This window comes from Theropithecus gelada, chromosome 2 (genome assembly GCF_003255815.1).
Source record: "Theropithecus gelada isolate Dixy chromosome 2, Tgel_1.0, whole genome shotgun sequence".
NCBI lineage: Eukaryota > Metazoa > Chordata > Mammalia > Primates > Cercopithecidae > Theropithecus > Theropithecus gelada.
Genome location: NC_037669.1, coordinates 155,207,740 through 155,225,768, shown reverse-complemented (window position 1 = coordinate 155,225,768; position 18,029 = coordinate 155,207,740). Strand labels below are relative to the sequence as shown.

Genomic DNA, 18,029 nt, shown 5'->3' with positions numbered 1-18,029 from the left:
ATCTCATCCTCTTAACATGGGCTTTTGCATAGCAAAAGTTTTTTAATTTTGATAAAATAAAATCATGTTTTGTCTTTTATGGATTTTGCTTTTGGTGTCAGGTCTAAGAACTTTTTGCCCAGCCCTGAAGATTTTCTCCTGCTTTTTTCCTAAAAGTATTAGAGTTTTGTATTTTTACATTTTTTTGCATAAGGTGTGAGGTTTAGATTGAGGTTCTTTTTTTTTTTTTTCCTTTTTTTTTGCCTGCAGATATCCAATTGTTCCAGTATTACTTGTTTAAAGCCCTTTTTTTTTTTGAGACAGGGTCACACTCTGTCACCCAGGCTAGAGTGTAATGCCGCAATCACAGCTCGCTATGGTCTCAACCTCCTGGATTCAGGTGACCTTCCACCTTCGCCTCCGAAGTAGCTGGGACTATCTTAGCTGGGACCACCATGCCTGGCTAATTTTTGTATTTTTTTTATAGAGATGGGGTTTCGCCATATTGCCCAGGCTGGTCTCTAACTCCTGAGCTCAAGTGATTCACTTGCCTCGGCCTCCCAAAGTTCTGGGATTACAGGTGTGAGCTGCCATGCCGGGCCTAAAAGCCTGTTGGATTTTAGGATTACTTTTGTCTGGAATTGTCAAAAAGCAGTTGAGCACATTTGTGTGGATTTATTTCTGGAATCTCTATTCTGTTCCATTTATCTTGGGCCTATTCCTTTGCCAATACTACATAGTTTTAATTACTGTAAGTCTTGGAATTGGGTAGATTGATTCCTCTCACTTTATAATTAAAATGGTTTTAGTTATTCTAGTTTCTTTATTTTGTTTTCTTTCTTTCTTTCTTTTCTTTCTTTTCTTTCTTTCTCTCTCTCTCTCTTTTCTTTTTGAGATGGAGTCTTGCTCTGTCATCCAGGCTGGAGTGCAGTGGTGCAATCTCAGCTCACTGCAACCTCCGCCTCCCAGGTTCAAGCGATTCTCCTGCCTCAGCCTCCCCCGTAGCTGGTACTACAGGCACGTGCCACCACACTCAGCTAATTTTTTGTATTTTTAGTAGAGACGGGGTTTCACCGTGTTAGCCAGGATAGTCTCAATCTCCTGACCTCATGATCCGCCCCGCCTCGGCCTCCCAAAGTGATGGGATTACAGGCATGAGACACCGCACCCGGCTTTGTTTTCTATTTTCTTTATTTCACACGGGGTAAATGTGAAATATTGTTACATGTATATAATGTGTAGTGATAAAGTCAGGGTACTTAGGAGAGTCATCACCTGAGTACAATACATTTTTGTTGACTATAGATAACCCTACTTTTGGCTGGGCTCGGTGGCTCACACCTATAATCCCAGCACTTTGGGAGGCCGAGGTGGGTGGATCACGAGGTCAGGAGATCAAGACCATCCTGGCTAACACGGTGAAACCCCATCTCTACTAAAAATATAAAAAAATTAGCCAGGCATGGTGGCGGGCGCCTGTAGTCCCAGCTACTCCAGAGGCTGAGGCAAGAGAATGGCATGAACCTGGGAGGCAGAACTTCCAGTGAACCAAGATTGTGCCACTGCTCTCCAGCCTGGGTGACAGAGCGAGACTCCGTCTCAAACAAAACAAAACAAAACAAAAAAACCCCTACTCTGCAATCAGGCATTGAATTTATTCCTTCTAACTATATGTTTTGTTTTGTTTTTTGAGACAGAATCTTGCTCTGTTGCCCAGGCTGTAGTGCAATTGTACCATCTCAGCTCACTGCAACCTCTGCCTCCCAGATTCAGGTGACTCTCCTGCCTCAGACTCCCAAGTAGCTGGGACTATGGGCATGTGCCACCATGCTCAGCTAATTTTTGTATTTTTAGTAGAAACGGGATTTCACCATGTTGGTCAGGCTGGTCTTGAACTCCTGACCTCAAGTGATCTGCCCACCTTGGCCTCCCAAAGTGCTGGGATTAGAGGTGCGAGCCACTGCGCCCAGCCACTTCTATCTAACTGTATGTTTTTACCATTTAACCTACTTCTCTTCTTCCTCCCCACTCCCACCCACTCACTCTTCCCAGTTTCTGTTATCTGTCTTTTCACTCTCTACCTCTGTATGATAAAATCGTTTAGCTCCCACATATAAGTGAGAACATATGATATTTGTCTTTTTGTGTCTGGCGTGTTTCACTTAAGATACAGTTCGGCTGGGCGTGGTGGCTCAAGCCTGTAATCCCAGCACTTTGGGAGGCTGAGATGGGCGGATCACAAGGTCAGGAGATCGAGACCATCCTGTCTAACCTGGTGAAACCCCGTCTCTACTAAAAAATACAAAAAACTAGCCGGGCGAGGTGGCGGGCGCCTGTAGTCCCAGCTACTCGGGAGGCTGAGGCAGGAGAATGGCGTGAACCCGAAAGGTGGAGCTTGCAGTGAGCTGAGATCTGGCCACTGCACTCCAGCCTGGGCGACAGAGCGAGACTCCCTCTCAAAAAAAAAAAAAAAAAAAAAAAAAAAAAAAAAAAAAAAAAAAAAAGATACAGTTCAATTCACATTGCTGCCAATGACATGATTCCTTTCTGTATGAGTGAATAAATAGTATTCCATTGTGTATATATACCACATTTTCTTTATCCATTCATCCATTATGGATGCTTAGGTTGATTCCTTATCTTTGCTATTGTGAATAGTGCTGCAATAAACATGAAAGGGGAGGTTTCCCTTTGACATATTGATTTATTTTCCTTTGGGTAGATACCCAGTAGTGGGATGGCTGAATGGAATGGTAATTCTATTTTTAGTTTTTTGAGAAATCTCCATACTGTTTTACATAGTGGCTGTAATAGTTTACATTCCCACCAACAGTGTGTAAGAGTTCCCTTTTCTCTGCATTCTCATCAATATTTGTTATTTTTTGTCTTTTTAGTAATAGCCATTCTGACCTGGGGTAAGATGACATCTCACTGAGGTTTCAATTTGCATTTCTCTGATGGTTAGTGATATTGGGCATTTTTTCATATATCTGTTGGCCATTTGTGTGTGTGTGTGTGTATATATATATATATATATATATATTTTTTTTTTTTTTCTTTTTTTTTGAGACGAAGTCTCGCTCTGTTGCCCAGACTGGAGTGTGGAGCACAGTGGCGCGATCTTGGCTCACTGCAAGCTCCGCCTCCCAGGTTCATGCCATTCTCCTGCCTCAGCCTCCCAAGTGGCTGGGACTACAGGCACACGCCACCATTCCCAGCTAATTTTTGTATTTTTAGTAGAGACGGGGTTTCACCATGTTAGCCAGGATGGTCTTGATCTCTTGACCTCGTGATCCGCCCACATCTGCCTCCCAAAGTGCTGGAATTACAGGTGTGAGCTGCTGTGCCTGGCCCATTTTTGCTTTTATTCTGGCTACTTTGGCTGCAGCATTAGTAGTATCTGTGATTTCATCAGTGGGTTAGGGTACAGTTATTGGAGTCTGTGGTGAAGTTGTGCTATGGGATGCCAGGTGGGCCAGTCTACAGGTCCCAATTTTGGCACTGGTGGTCTGAGTATGCCTATTGTTGTGTCCCAGGGTTGGGTATGCTGGCACTGGTGTTGGTGGTTACCAGCACGTTGATTCTTGGGCCTCCACATGACTTGCTCGGATGCTGGCAGTGGTAGTGGTGGACTGGGCAGGCAAGAGGGTTCTTGGGGCCCTGGACAGCTAGCATGGCACAAGTGATGGCCATGGCACAAGTAGCAGTGGCAGGATAATTATCTGAGTTCTAAGAGTTGTCCTTTTATGATGGCAGTGGGTGTGATGGGCTGTGTAGGACAGTCTCCAGGACTGCAGGTGGTAGTTGCCAGCTGACGTGATGGCAGCTGAGAGTTTAGACCCAACCACAGGACCCCAGAAGGAGTACTCAGGTGCCCAAGGTGCTCTTGTCACCCTCCAAGGCCGCGGGCTATGTGCTGTGTCTCAGAGAAGGGGGTGAAGCTGGGTTGGGTGGGCTTGTGCTCAGGCCCTTCAAAGTGGGAGCAGGCACCAGTCATGGTGGGTAGGGATCAGGGCAATCCTCAGGTCTCAGGTGGAATGCATGGGTGAGGAGTGGTAGTAGTCATGCTGAGGTCCTCCCACTGGAGAGGGTGGGGCTGACCTCTGTGGCTACAGCCTGGGCCAGTAGGTGGGGAACATGTACCTGTCTCATGCTTCGGCCCTGGCGGAGCTTACCCCCCAGCCCTGGCAGCAGCTGGCCACACCTAGCTTGAGCCCTTACCTTGCTGCAGGAGCCCCCAACCAGCTTGTGACTAAGCCCCAGTGGCAACCTGTGCCTGTTTTCATCCCAGTCTCAGTCCTGGCAGCACTCACTTCCCAGCATTGAGAGCTGCAGCCCATGCCTCACTTGATTCTCAGTCTCGGCTGTGGGAGTTCATTCCCAGTTTGTGCCCTAGTCTCGCAGCAATAGCTTGGGTTTCTCTAATGGTACTGCTGGCCACCAGGATAGCATGTGCATCTGCCAAAGACTAGGATTTAAAATGGTGCCTTGCTGTAACTGTTTGGGTCTCAGAAAAAGTATGGGACCCAGCATGAGTTCCCTTCTTGGGACAGTTTTGTTCCCCATTCCCCTGGCAGCTCCCTATGTATGTTTTCAGGACTTAGGAGGGTTGAGGAACTCTCTCGCGGCCAGGACTGCATGATTCCATGGTGGGAATGAGGGCCACCAGAAGTCTCTCACTTACTCTTTCCCCACATTGAGAAGTCACTCTTGGCTGCCAGCTTATCCTAGCCAAGCAGTCTGCCTCTCCTCCTCTTTCCTTGCTTTTGGTGTTTCCTGTAACTTTTCTGTTGAGTTCCAGTGTTCTCTTGTGGATAATGTATTCAAAGTGTGACTGTATATACATGATTTCGGTTCTTCTAAGTGGAGGAGGTAAGCATGAAATGCTTCTGGTCAGCTCTCTTGAAGCCCTTCCCCTTCCTTTTAGGTATTCTAGTTCCTTTGACTTTTCTTATAAAATTTAGGAAAAACTTATCTATGTTAACAAAAAACTTGCTAGACTATCGATAGGAATTGCATTAAACCTATATATCAATTTGGGGGAGAACTGGCATCTTAACTGTTGAATCTTCTAATGCATGAACACAGTGTGTCTCTCCATTTATTTAAATCTTCTTTGACTTCATTTAGCATTGTGGAGTTTTCCCTATACAAACCCTGAATATATTTTGTTAGATTTACACCTATTTTTTTCGGTGATTATAATTTTTAATGTCAGTGTATGTGTTTGTTGCATGTATATAGAAATATAATTTTGTTGTTGAGACGGAGTCTTGCTCTGTTGCCCAGGCTCGAGTGCAGTGGTGCAATCTCAACTCTCTGCAACCTCTACCTCCTGGGTTCAAGTGATTCTTCTGCCCCAGCCTCATGAATAGCCGAGATTACAGGCATGCACCACCACGCCCAGCTAATTTTTGTATTTTTAGTAGAGATGGGGTTTTGCCATGTTGTTCAGGCTGGTCTCGAACTCCTGAGCTCAGGTGATCCGCCTGCCTTGGCCTCCCAGAGTGCTGGGATTATAGGTGTGAGCCACTGTGCCTGGCCTAGTTTCAGATTTTTTTTTTTAAGATTCTGTGGGATTTTTCTACATAGCATATCATGTCATTTGCATATAGGGCAAGTTTTGCTACTTCCTTTATAATCTGTATTTCTTTTACTTCTTTTGCTTGCCTTATTACAGTGGCTAGAACTTTCAGTAGTATGTTGAATAGGAGTGATAAGAGTGTACATTTTTGCCTGTTCCTGATCTTGGAGAGGAAGCATTCAGTCCTTCACCATTAAGTAAGATGTTAGCTGTAGATTTTTTGTAGATGGTCTTTATCAAGTTGTGGTAACTCCCTGCTGCTCTTAACTTGAAGAGAGTTTTTGGTTCTGTCTTGGTTTTTCTTTTCTTTTTTTTTTTTGAGATGGAGTCTTGCTTTGTCGCCCAGGCTGGAGTGCAATGGTGTGATCTCGGCTCACTGCAACCTCCATCTCCCAGGTTCAAGCAAGTCTCCTGACTCAGCCTCCCAAGTAGCTGGGATTACAGGCGTGCGTCACCACACCCAGCTAATTTTTCTATTTTTAGTAGAGACTGGGTTTCACCATGTTGGTCAGGCTGATCTCAAACTCCTGACCTCAGGTGATCCGCCTGCCTCGGCCTCCCAAAGTGCTGGGATTACAGGCATAAGCCACCGCACCAGGCCTGTTTTGTCCTATTTTTCATAATGAATGGATGTGGGTTTTGTAAATCCTTTTTCTGTGTCAATTGATATGATTTATGATTTTATTCTTTACTTTATTGACATGGTAAATTACATTAACTGATTTTGAAATGTTGAACCAGCCCTGCATACCTAGAACAAATCCCACGTGGTCATAGTATACAGTTCTTTTTGTACATTGTTGAATTTGGATTGCTAATATTTTGTTGAAGATTTTTGTCTAAGTTTATGAGATATATTTTTATGTAGTTTATGTATATATTTTCCTTGTCTAATTTTAGTATCACAGTAATACTGGCCTCATAAACTAAGCTGGAAACTGTTCTTTCCTATTCTGTTTTAGAGGAAATTGCATTTTGTTGATGTTGTCTTCTTTAAATGTTTGGTAGCATTTTCCATTAAAACCATATGTGCCTGGAGATTTCATTTCTGAGAGCTTTAAGTTATATAATTAAATTATGTTAATTAATAAATGGATTTGTTGACATAATTTAATTATGTAATTACATTAACTAGTTTTATAAAACGTAGCTTTATATTTATATGGCTTTATATTCCCCAAATAGCTGGCTAGAGAATTTTTTTTTTTTTATTTACCAGAGGAAGGTGTCAGAGGGGACCATTCCCTGTCCTCCTGTACCACTCCACCCCTTTTCCTTTCCATCCCTTGGGTGATTTCAAGCTTGGGGGTGGGTGGGGTCAGGAAGCCTGCCTTGTGGGTGCTCCCGGTGTTTCCCCACAGAACAGACCATGGATGCTGAGGGTGAGGTGGAGGTGCATCACTAGGGCCCTACATTAGCGAAGGAGCAGGGAAACCAGGTGGGGTGTCCCCAGCAGCCTTCCATCCCTTTGTGGTCACAGGGCTTGATAACGAACAGCAAGTGCCAATCTGGAGATAGGCACAGAGATGAAAAGTCTCGAATGAGGACTCTAGCCCCACCCCTACTATGCTGTAGATGTTATCACTGTACTATAACAGCAAAGGGAGGCAGGTGTTGGGCATTTAAAGAGGAGCACAGCAGAGAGTTCAGACTGTACCTTGGGGTGACATGTGAGGATGAAGTGTTTGGCTTTGTGACTGCCCAAAGTCCCTATGAGCAGGTTCACCTTCATAGGGCTCTTTCGTTCTCTACAAATCATAGTCCCACTGTGTGCATACTCTGGGCACACTGTCTGGGCACACTCTGGGCATACTGGTGTCCCAGAGGCCTGCAGTCTTTCTGGGGTGGAGTCGCAGAGCTGGCTTGGTGTCCCACTTGAATGGACTCTCTCCACGGCAGATCTGAGCCCGTACTTCCCACCTGGCAGCTGATGCCCCATTTGGCCTTGCTGAGGGACATGAAAGGGTGTGCTTTGGCATCTGAGGATGGCAGTGGCAGGAGAGGGAGGTGATGAGAATGTTGTGGTAGTCTGCATGGGTTTTCCATGAATGATTAAGAGGCTCATGTTTATGCAACTTGCTTAAAGCCACATAGTAAGTGGCAGAGTCACTGGATCCTGGTCAGTCTAACAGAAGAGTCATAAGTAATGTGACTCAGTTTTCTCATTTGTACAATGGAAAAACTAATGGTCTTTACCTCCCAGTATGGTCATGAGAATTCAATGAGACAATCATGTAAAAATCCAGCACATGGCCTAGATAGAACATGGTAAGTATTAGATAAATATTAGTCATTATTAATATTGATATGTCATTTATCAACAAAGTCAGAATTACAATGATGGTACCAAAAATTTAGCATTAACATGAGTATGATAAAATTAGAGTTGTTTCTGGTTTAAAAACATGTGAGGCCTTTTTTTTTTCTGGAGACAGAGTCTTATTCTGTCGTCCAGTCTGGAGTGCAGTGGCACAATCTTGGCTCACTGCAACCTCCACTGGTGAGGCCCTTCATTAGACATTAATCTGAAGCTGTGGCATTCTCCCACTATGAGCCCACCTGTCAGCCTGGCTATCTGCCTTGATCCTAGATGAAGTGGCCATTCTGCCTGCCCCTCAGAACCTCTCTGTACTCTCAACCAACATGAAGCATCTCTTGATGTGGAGCCCAGTGACCGTGCCTGGAGAAACAGTGTACTATTCTGTCGAATACCAGGGGTGAGTTTTTTTGGTTTTTTTTCCTCTTATTTTTAATAGTTCTTCTCCCTTAGGCAGAAGTTGGTTCCTGAAGGCATAGCCCTTCCTCCTGAGCCCAAGGTGGCTTTTTGAGTCCAGGGATAGATTATCCCCAATGATCTACCCCCTCTGTCTGCATAGGCATTGAAAGAGTTGAAGAAGCAAGGGAAATTGTTCTGTGGATTTGACAGTGAACTCTCTGGGAAGACGAATGTGGCTAACACCTTTTGGTGGAGTTCTTTTAAAAAGTGAATCAACTGTTCAACGGGTTTGACTCTGACTTGAGATGGATAAATCATTGGAGACTCAGATCCTTTAAGGGTGGAGGAGTCCTCACTTTTCCTGACTGTAAGTTTATACCTAGAGCCAAAACAAACTATAACCCTAAAGGTCAGCTGGCCCTGGGGCCAAGCAGGCTCTAGTCTTCTCCAGGTGACCAGGTACTTGCAGCTATTGAAGATTGATAAGGACATAGAAATTGCTCCATATATTTCATTAACAATGAGTACAGGCTAAGCACCTACATATGTAGATATTCTTCTAGGCTCAGGGATACAGTTGACAAGGTTTCTGGATTTTGAGAGCTTACATCTAGAGGAGGATACAGATGGTAAATATATTAGGCCAGCATTCCCTAGTATGGTAGCCACCAGCCACAGCTGGTTATTTAAATTTAAATTAAATTAAATTAAAATGTCTGTTTCCTGCCACACTGGTCACATTTTAGGTGTTTAATAGCCACATGCGGCCAGTGGCTACCATATTGAACAACACCGATTTAGAATATTTGCATCATCACAGAAAGTTTATTTTTGGAAAGCACTGCTCTGGAATTTTGGACAGTAATCAGTGCTAGGAGGAAGCTAAAAGGCTGATACCATAGAGAGTTGACGCTGAGTCTCCTTTATATTAGATGGCCTGGGATGGCCTCTCTGAGGAGGTGATATTTATGCCATGTCTGAAGGACAAGGGGAGCTGGCCATGCGAACCGCAGGGGCAGAGCGTTTGAGATGGAGTGAACAGCTAGTCAAAGGTCCTAAGGCAAAAAGTGCTCAGCATTTCGGAGAAATGACCAGTGTGGCAAGAATATCATGCTTAGGAGCTGAGTGAGATAGAAGGCCAAAGCATCTTGTAGGCCACTGGCAAGAGTTTGGATCCCGTTCTAAGTCCTGTAGGAAGCCAGTAAGGAGAGAAATGCCATGATCTGCTGAGTTTTGAGAATGGCATGCTGAGTTTCGAGAATGGCAGGTGTGCAAGCTGGGAGACCACGGCAAGGCAAGGAATGACAGTGGCTGAGATTAGGGTGATGGCCCTGGAGATGAAGAGGTAAGAGATACAGACACATTTATGTTTATGCCTAGCTTTCCCCATCTGGCGATAAAAGGAGTAAGGGAGAACGGATGGTTGGTAGGGAGGAGAGTGGAGGAGCTGGGATAATGAGCAAGTACTTACTTTACTTACCTGTACAAAGTAGGAGAATGAAGGCAGTCACTTGCAACCATAACAGAGCCTGTGTCAGAGGGGCTGGTGTAACTCTGTGCCCTCCTCTCTTTGACAGGGAGTACGAGAGCCTGTACACGAGCCACATCTGGATCCCCAGCAGCTGGTGCTCACTCACTGAAGGTCCTGAGTGTGATGTCACTGATGACATCACGGCCACTGTGCCATACAACCTTCGTGTCAGGGCCACACTGGGCTCACAGACCTCAGCCTGGAGCATCCTGAAACATCCCTTTAATAGAAACTCAAGTAAGGTCCTTCTCTCTTTACACTCCCACCCCCACCAGCCACTCCTTTGGGAACCATGTTCACCTAGACTTTCTAGACTTTTTTTTAACATCAAAATAGTCCTGCAAAGCCAGGGTATTGTGAACACAAACAACCCTTACTGGTCCATTTGAAAAATTGCCAACTGCTTTCTACGTGCTGTTCTCTCTCATGCCCTTTAACTTTACAAGTCATTCCTGATTGTCTGTGTCAGGGAGTGCAGGTGTTGGGGATGCTGACACTGGGAACCTGGAAGGAAAGCTGCTCTGGAAGTGAAGAGATGGCACCAGGACTGCTGCTCCCTACCCTGATTGTGCCTCCATAAATCTTACACTGCCTCCCACTTGATGCCTCATTAACTGCATATTTACTGCCCATGTAATCAGCTTTGTTGTGCAAGAGGATTTACACATTTAACAGAGCCACCGGAAAATTGCCCGTCTATAATGACTTTTGTGGGAAATAAATAACTTTTCTCTTGGCGTGGTACCTGGAAAAGGATCGAGAAAGAAATAATAGAGGAATCCAGATAGGTGGCCAAATATGGCTGAGTACAAGCACTGGCCATTGTGTAAAAGGACGTGTGTGTTTGGGGAACAGAGGAGGCAAGGGCTGATGGGCAGTGGGTAAGGAAGCAGCTGATCATGTGGTGAAGGGCTCTGACATGAAGCTTGACCAAGTCAGTAGAGGGGAGCCATGAAAAATGAGAGGATCTAGATCAGGTATATCCTTTTTTTTTTTTTTTTTTTTTTTTTTTTTGAGATGGAGTCTCACTCTGTTGCCCAGGCTGGAGTGCAGTGGCGCGATCTCGGCTCACTGCAACCTCCACCTCCTGGGTTCAAGTGATTCTCCTGCCTCAGCCTCCCAAGTAGCTGGGACTACAGGCACGCAACACCATTTTGGCCAGGCTGTTCTTGAACTCCTGACCTCAAGTCATCTGCCTGCTTCGGCCTCCCAAAGCCCTGGGATTACAGGCATGAGCCACTGCGCCCGGCCGACCAGGTCTGTCTTACAAAACAACTACTCTGACTGCTGTGTGGAAAGTGAACCAGAGTAGGGCAAGCCTGCAGGGCAGGGGAAGAGCAAGGAGGGGGTTGTAATAATCCTACTGATCCCAAGAGTTTGGAAGGGGATGGGAAGGAGATGATGAATCCAAGAAACATGACTGATTTAGAAAGGACAGAGCTTAGGGACCAAGTTTGTGGGGATGGAGAAGGGAGAGATAATGATGGTGTCCAGCTGCCGATTGGAGTTGGTGAGAACACTAACTAAGGCCGCTGGTCTTGAAGAATAGGAGACACCCCAGGTTTTGAGAATGAGATTTCTGCAAGATGTCATGTCATGGATGTCTGATTGGCAGCTGGAAATCAGTCTCTGAGGCTCAGAAAGCTTAAAGCCAGATACATAATACAAAGTGGATTTGTTCGTTTGTTTGTTTTATTTTGTTTTTGAGGTGGGGTCTTGCTCTGTTGCCCAGGCTGGAGTGCAGTGGCGCCAACACAGCTCACTGCAGCCTTGACCTCCTGGGCTCAAGTGATCCTCCTGCCTCAGGCCCCCAAGAAGCTGGGACTACAGGCACATGCCACCACACCTGACTAATTTTTTTTTTTGTATTTTTGTAGAGATGGGGTTTCACCATGCTGCCCAGGCTGGCCTCAGACTCCTGAGCTCAAGTGATCTTCTTGCCTCAGGCTCACGAAGTGCTGGGATTATAGGAATGAACCATCACAAGGGGCCATCACAAAGTTAACAGCTAAAGGTTTGGAAGTAGATGAGACTGTCTAGGGACAAGATGTTGAAGATGGAGAGAGGACAAGGTCCTGGAAAACCTCAGACTTTAAAATGTGGGTGGAGGGAAGGGCACCAGGGTAGAGAATCATGGTAGAGAGAATAGAACAGCTCCTAAGAGGCTGAAGGAAGCCCCTGGATGGGCCCTTGAGAAAGTAACTTCATGGAGTGGAGAGGATGACCATCTGGCTGCTGGGGTGGAGGACTGCATGGAGGTAGGAAGGGGCAAGGAATGGGTGGGAATGTAACCAATTTAGAGCTGCAGGAAAGGCAAAATAAGGGTCTTCCTCAGCCTCTGTTTTTGTGATGTGGCAGAAGAACTTCTGTTGTGAGTAATGGTGGAGGAAGGTTTGGGGCAGAATTTGCAGCATTTGGATGAGTCAAAGGTTACTGAGGAGTGTATGATATTAGATGGAAATTAGGAAGGTTTAGAAGGAGGGGAGCCCAAGCTGAAGAGCAGAGGAGGGAAGGGATGGGGCAGGAATAGGACCATTGGAATGGGATAACAAAAGGAATTTTGGTGCAGATCATGGGCTCCTTTGCCCAGGCCTCCTTCCCAGGCACCAGGACTGAAATGGAATGGAATGGAGTGACTTCATAGAATGGAGAGGATCATCATCTGGCTGAATTTGTTCCAGGAGGAGTTGGTCGAAGTGGCAGGATCTGGGGGAGATTAATGGGCCCTGGAGGGCACTGCAAAACTGCCACTACCTGCAGTGCCCAGGCAGCACCCAGCACCATCTCCCTCTGGCTCCTAAGAGCATAGGGATCCAGCCAAGACCATTGCTGGGGGCTGGCAGCTGTTGTTGGAAAGCAGGCATGGGTCACATAAAGATAAGGGAGTGCCTGCAAAACTATGTGGGTGGGGATGTGCTGTAACACCTTGTACTTAAGGAGGCCAGTATAAACAGGAAAAGAGCTTGCTGCAGGGGGAGCTGAGGTACAGGAGTCTGTACTTGCATCAGAAGACGGAAGATAACGGTTCTATGAGATCCCTCTGTGATCCAAGCAAATGAACTGGGGTGGCATCATGATCTCTTAAAGGTATTAAGTTTGTCCTCTTCCATTTGAAAAAGGCCACTCAGACCTGTCTGCAGAAATATGAAAAATCTTGATTTAAGGCTCTCCTGAAAAGGATCGCTACTCTCTCTCTCTCTCTTTTTTTTTTTTTTTTTTGAAGCGGAGTTTTGCTTTTGTTGCCCAGGCTGGAGTGTAATGGCACGATCTTAGCTCACTGCAACCTCCGCCTCCTGGGTTCTAGCGTTTCTTCTGCCTCAGCCTCCCAAGTAGCTGGGATTACAGGAATGTGCCACCATGCTTGGCTAATTTTGTATTTTTAGTAGAGACAGAGTTTCTCCATGTTGGCCAGGCTGGTCTCCAACTCCTGACCTCAGGTGATCCCAAAGTGCTGGGATTACAGTGGGATTACAGGCATGAGCCGCTAGGCCTAGCTGAGGGTCCACATTCTTAAAGGGAAGCTTTACTGAGAGCAAAGTTTTTTTTTTTTTTTTTTGAGACGGAGTCTCACTCTGTCACCCAGGCTGGAGTGCAGTGGTGTGATCTTGGCTCACTGCAAGCTCCGCCTCCCGGGTTCACGCCATTCTCCTGCCTCGGCCTCCCGAGTAGCTGGGACAACAGGTGCTCACCACCTCGCCCAGCTAATTTTTTGTATTTTTAGTAGAGACGGGGTTTCACTGTGTTAGCCAGGATGGTCTCCATCTCCTGACCTCGTGACCCGCCCGCCTCGGCCTCCCAAAGTGCTGGGATTACAGGCATGAGCCACCGCGCCCGGCCCGAGAGCAGAGGTTTTTAATTTTGCACATTCGAGTCACAGGGGAGCTTTGGAATCACTTTTGCCTGGGGCCCTTCCACAGAGAGTCTGGTTTAAATGATCTGCATGCATCTTGTTCACTGGGAGTTTGAAATTCTTCCCAGATTATTTTCATGTACAGCCAGGGTTGAGATCCACTAGTAAAGAGACTAAACACCCCACACAAGGGAGGTAGAAATGTAGAAAGAAATGGGCTCACATTCTGTAGATTAACTCTGTGACTCTGGGCATGTCACTTAATCTCTCTGTAAAACAGGAACAATGTTAGGCTGGGCGCGGTGGTTCACTTTGGGCGCGGCACTTTGGGAGGCCGAAGTGGGTGGATCACGAGGTCAGGAGATCGAGACCATCCTGGCTAACACAGGGAAACCCCATCGCCTGTAGTCCCAGCTACTTGGGAGGCTAAGGCAGGAGAATGGCATGAACCTGGGAGGCGGAGCTTGCAGTGAGCCAAGATCACACCACTGCACTCCAGCCTGGGTGACAGAGCGAGACTCCGTCTCAAAAAACCGCCCCCACCCGCCCCCCCCCCCCATAAAAAAACAGGAACAGTGTTTACCTTCTAAAGCTTCCTGGGCAGATTAAATGAGATAAGCATGCAGAAGGCATAGGACAGAGGTTCCTGCCCTAACGCTGTCGAACAACTCTCCTCTGAACTGAAGCTTCAGATTATTTTCTCTAATTCTGGTCTTAATAAAGATGGAGATCAGAAGACCCAATTCTAATCATATCTGACAGAAAAGTCGAGGAGTGAAATATCTGTTTCCCTTCTGGAGGTGTTTCAGAGGTAGTGCTAGTGGTGCTGTGTGGTCATATGAATCTCAGCACTGAGTGTGTTTTGCACAGTCGGCCCTGACTTCCCAAGTCCTCCTGACCCCTATCCAGGTAGCTCTCCAACAGCCAAGCATATACACTTCTCTGATGAGGGAGGCGAGGGGGAAAGGCACTGCTTTTCTTCTGAGTGTCCGCTGACCCCAGGGAAGGCAGATGTAGCCCAGAGCATGCCCCAGCCCACTTTCCAATCCAAGACCAGTGATCAGGGTGGCCCTTCTGGTCCTGCAGTCTCTGGGTTGGAGAGGCAGGTATAACTCCATCACCACTAACCAGGGTGTAGAGACTATCTGTGTGGGCCCTTCTGCTCTTGGTCTGCTGATGGCAAGGAATTCACACAGGCTGTGGGCCTCTCTGCTGGGGACCTTGCAATATGAAAGATAATGTTTGTGCTTATGCTGTAATTTCTAGAGTTGATTATTGGAATCTGTAAAAAGCCTGTGGGCCGGGCGCATTGGCTCACTCCTGTAATCCCAGCACTTTGGGAGCTCGAGGTGGGCAAACTGCTTGAGCCCAGGAATTAGAGACCAGTCTGGGCAATGTGGTGAAACCCCATCTCTACAAAAAATACAAACAATTAACTGAGTGTGGTGATGTGTGCCTGTAGTTCCAGCTACTTGGGAGGCTAAGGTGGGAGGATTACCCGAGCCTGAGAGTTCGAGGCTACAGTGAACCATGCTAGTGCCACTGCACACTCCAGCCTGGGTGACAGTGAGACCCTGTCTGAAAAGAAAAAAAAAAAGCTGGTAACTTGCCAGCATCCCTTACTCAGGATATGAGATGAAAAATAGAATTGGGCTGAGAATAGAATGGCCAGCCGTATTCATGGGCTGCTCATCTGCTGATATGGGAAAGTTGTCAGTAGCCAGTACATGCCACAGATCTATGTGAGTTGTGGGAATGCACATGGCCCTGCCAGCTATGCTCATTCCTAGGGGGCAAAGACCAGGCCTGGCTGTTCAGTATAGACCTGAGCTCACATAGGCATTTGGCAAGCATTAAAATATAGCGTCTGCTCACTTAGATGAACCAAAATGAGGAGCAATTTCTGCTGAAAAAGTGGTGACAGGAGGGGCATGGATCATAAAATTTTAAAAGAGCAAGAGATAATGTTTACTGGAGTTTTTAATCACTTTTCTTGTGTATATGTGCCTCCTGGAGAAGGAACAGTGGACTTTGTTAAAGGATTAAAAAAGAAGAGAATTATAGTATTTGTCATTTGTTTTTTCATTCATTCATCACTCAAAAAGCACCTGAGCATACAGCACCTGAGCACCTGCTGCATACAGGAGCGTGTTTGTGTACATGTTTCCATGAGCTTGAAGCTACAGCTGACTCCCTCCCTTCCCTACAGAGACTGGTATATTTCCATAGATGTCACGGTCATTGTGTTCCAGGGAAATCAGCCCTGTCTGGGGCTGGCTTTGACTCTCCTGTTGTCTTGCCAACAGCCATCCTTACCCCACCTGGGATGGAGATCACCAAAGATGGCTTCCACCTGGTTATTGAGCTGGAGGACCTGGGGCCCCAGTTTGAGTTCCTTGTGGCCTACTGGAGGAGGGAGCCTGGTGCCGAGGTGAGACTCCAGCCTTGGCCTTTGAGTCAGGCTTCGGGAAAGAAGGCACAGATCTCTGAGGGTGAGCAAGGGCAGGCAGCCCCTGCAGTGCTCACTGGGTGACCTGGGGATGAGCAGTTCTGGGTGAAGTGTGCAAAAGATGGGTATGCTGACCACCCCATCAGTCTCTTCTCCAAAGAACTGCCTTGGTCCATTCAATCATTCCTTGGCTGGGAGCCTTTCCAGGTCAGATCTCCCGAAGTGTGGGGCTGCCCCCTTACCCTAAACTCTAACCTAGCTGGACCCACAATATCTTTTCAATGCCTTTTTTCTCCCTCATCAGCTCATCTCCTCAGCCACTTAGGGGCAGCAGTCAGGATTTCTAGATCAACAGGATGATTTCAAAAGCACACAAGGCTGGTACAAACCTCCTGAGGGTGTGTATCTTGGCAGGATGAAGAGGTAGAGGCAGGGATCCAGGAGCTGGCTTATGAGTAAACCCATCTAACTATGAGCAGGTGGGTCACGCAGAATGCCCAGGTGGGGTGCTGCCTTCCCCATGGGAAGGGTCCTACAGCCTGGGATGGCTGGGAGGCCAGCCCTCACAGAGGGACTAGCCAGACAAGCAGCAGCAGTACAAGGAGTGGAGCATGAGCAGGAACTAGGGGACACTCAGACCTGTGGAGACTCTGTCCAAGCATATGGTGACAAAGCTTAGAGGCCCACTCCAGGCAGCACAAGCAAAGACAGGCTTTATCACAAGGATTAATACGGTGCAATAAGGAGCTCTCACAGATCTATGAACAGAGCTGGCACAGGGCCAGGCTACAGCCTCGCTTCCCCAGAGCCCTTGCTCCCCTGTGGTGGGTCCCTGCTCTTGCACACTTTCTGTGGCCCTTTCCTAGCTCATTCCAGGCTGTGATCCCTCATCAATGCTTCCTACTCATGCCTATGATGTGCCCCCCAGCCCCTCCAGGCCTCTTAGGCCTGACTCCTCCTCACTGTGTCCTCTCTCCTTTGTCCCTGCTTCTAGCTCTCGGTATTCAGTTTCCCAAGACCAAATCCTCAGAAGAAGAATCCAATTGGTCTTGCTCGTCTTTTCAGGCCAAGCTTCAGGGGTTGCTGGTAGCCAGCTCGCCCCTGATTGGACCTTTCTCAGGCCAAGGGTACCCTTGATCTTATAGCAGTATCTGGACTCAGAGCACGCGCCTCACCACCCATTCAAAGAGGGCTGTAGGTTGGGTAGCTTCCCATGAAAGGTGGTGTGGGCAGGTACAACACTGGGTTTCAGTATTTACCCCTGCTAGGCAAGAGCCCACTGTAGGATATGGCATTGCCAGCCAGGCAGATGGAGTAGTGTTGGGGACAGGGCAGAGCCTGTGCAGGAGGAAGCATGCAGCTCCCTCAGATTCGTTGGGATGGAGCCCACTATCCACCCTAGGTAACTGGCAGTGCCAGGGCTAAGAGGGGAGCATATACCCTGAGTCATCTAGGCTTGGTTAGGGCAAGCCTCCACAGGTTCAGATGAGGAGCACAGCCTTAGGGAGGGGCATGGAGGTGGAAGGGTGAACAGATGGATGGACAGATGGGTGGATGAGTGAGGAGGTGCTGCTCATGGCTCCACTGCACTGACTCCCTGGCAGCAGTGGCCATGCCAAGCCCCCGCTCAAGTCAGGGTCTCTGCACAAATGTTACTCTATCAGAGAAGCCTTCTCTAACTACTCTGTTTAAAATGGTGCCTCCTCGTTACCATCCCTTTGCTCTGCTTTTTCCTTCACGGTCCTTATCACCACCTGATGTGTACTTTTTCATCATCTGTCTCACCCCATGTAAGCTCTATGAGAGTAATAACTTTGTCTGTTTTGTTCAATGCTAGGTCCCTGTGCTTAGAGCAGTGCCTAGCACATAGTAGGTACTTAATAAATATGGTTGAATGAATGTATGCATAAGTGAGAGGGA

General features: G+C 47.1%; 1 protein-coding gene across 1 annotated transcript in view; it reads left to right on the top strand.

Annotated features, from left to right (window-relative positions):
• The window catches only part of IL20RB (interleukin 20 receptor subunit beta), a 43,487-nt gene that overhangs the window by 5,960 nt on the left and 19,498 nt on the right, over positions 1–18,029 (top strand). Inside the window, exons 2-4 of the mRNA XM_025377154.1 lie at positions 8,154–8,280; positions 9,857–10,047; positions 15,967–16,091. Coding sequence (XP_025232939.1) covers positions 8,154–8,280; positions 9,857–10,047; positions 15,967–16,091 — 443 coding nt within the window. The remainder of the gene's footprint in view (positions 1–8,153; positions 8,281–9,856; positions 10,048–15,966; positions 16,092–18,029) is intronic.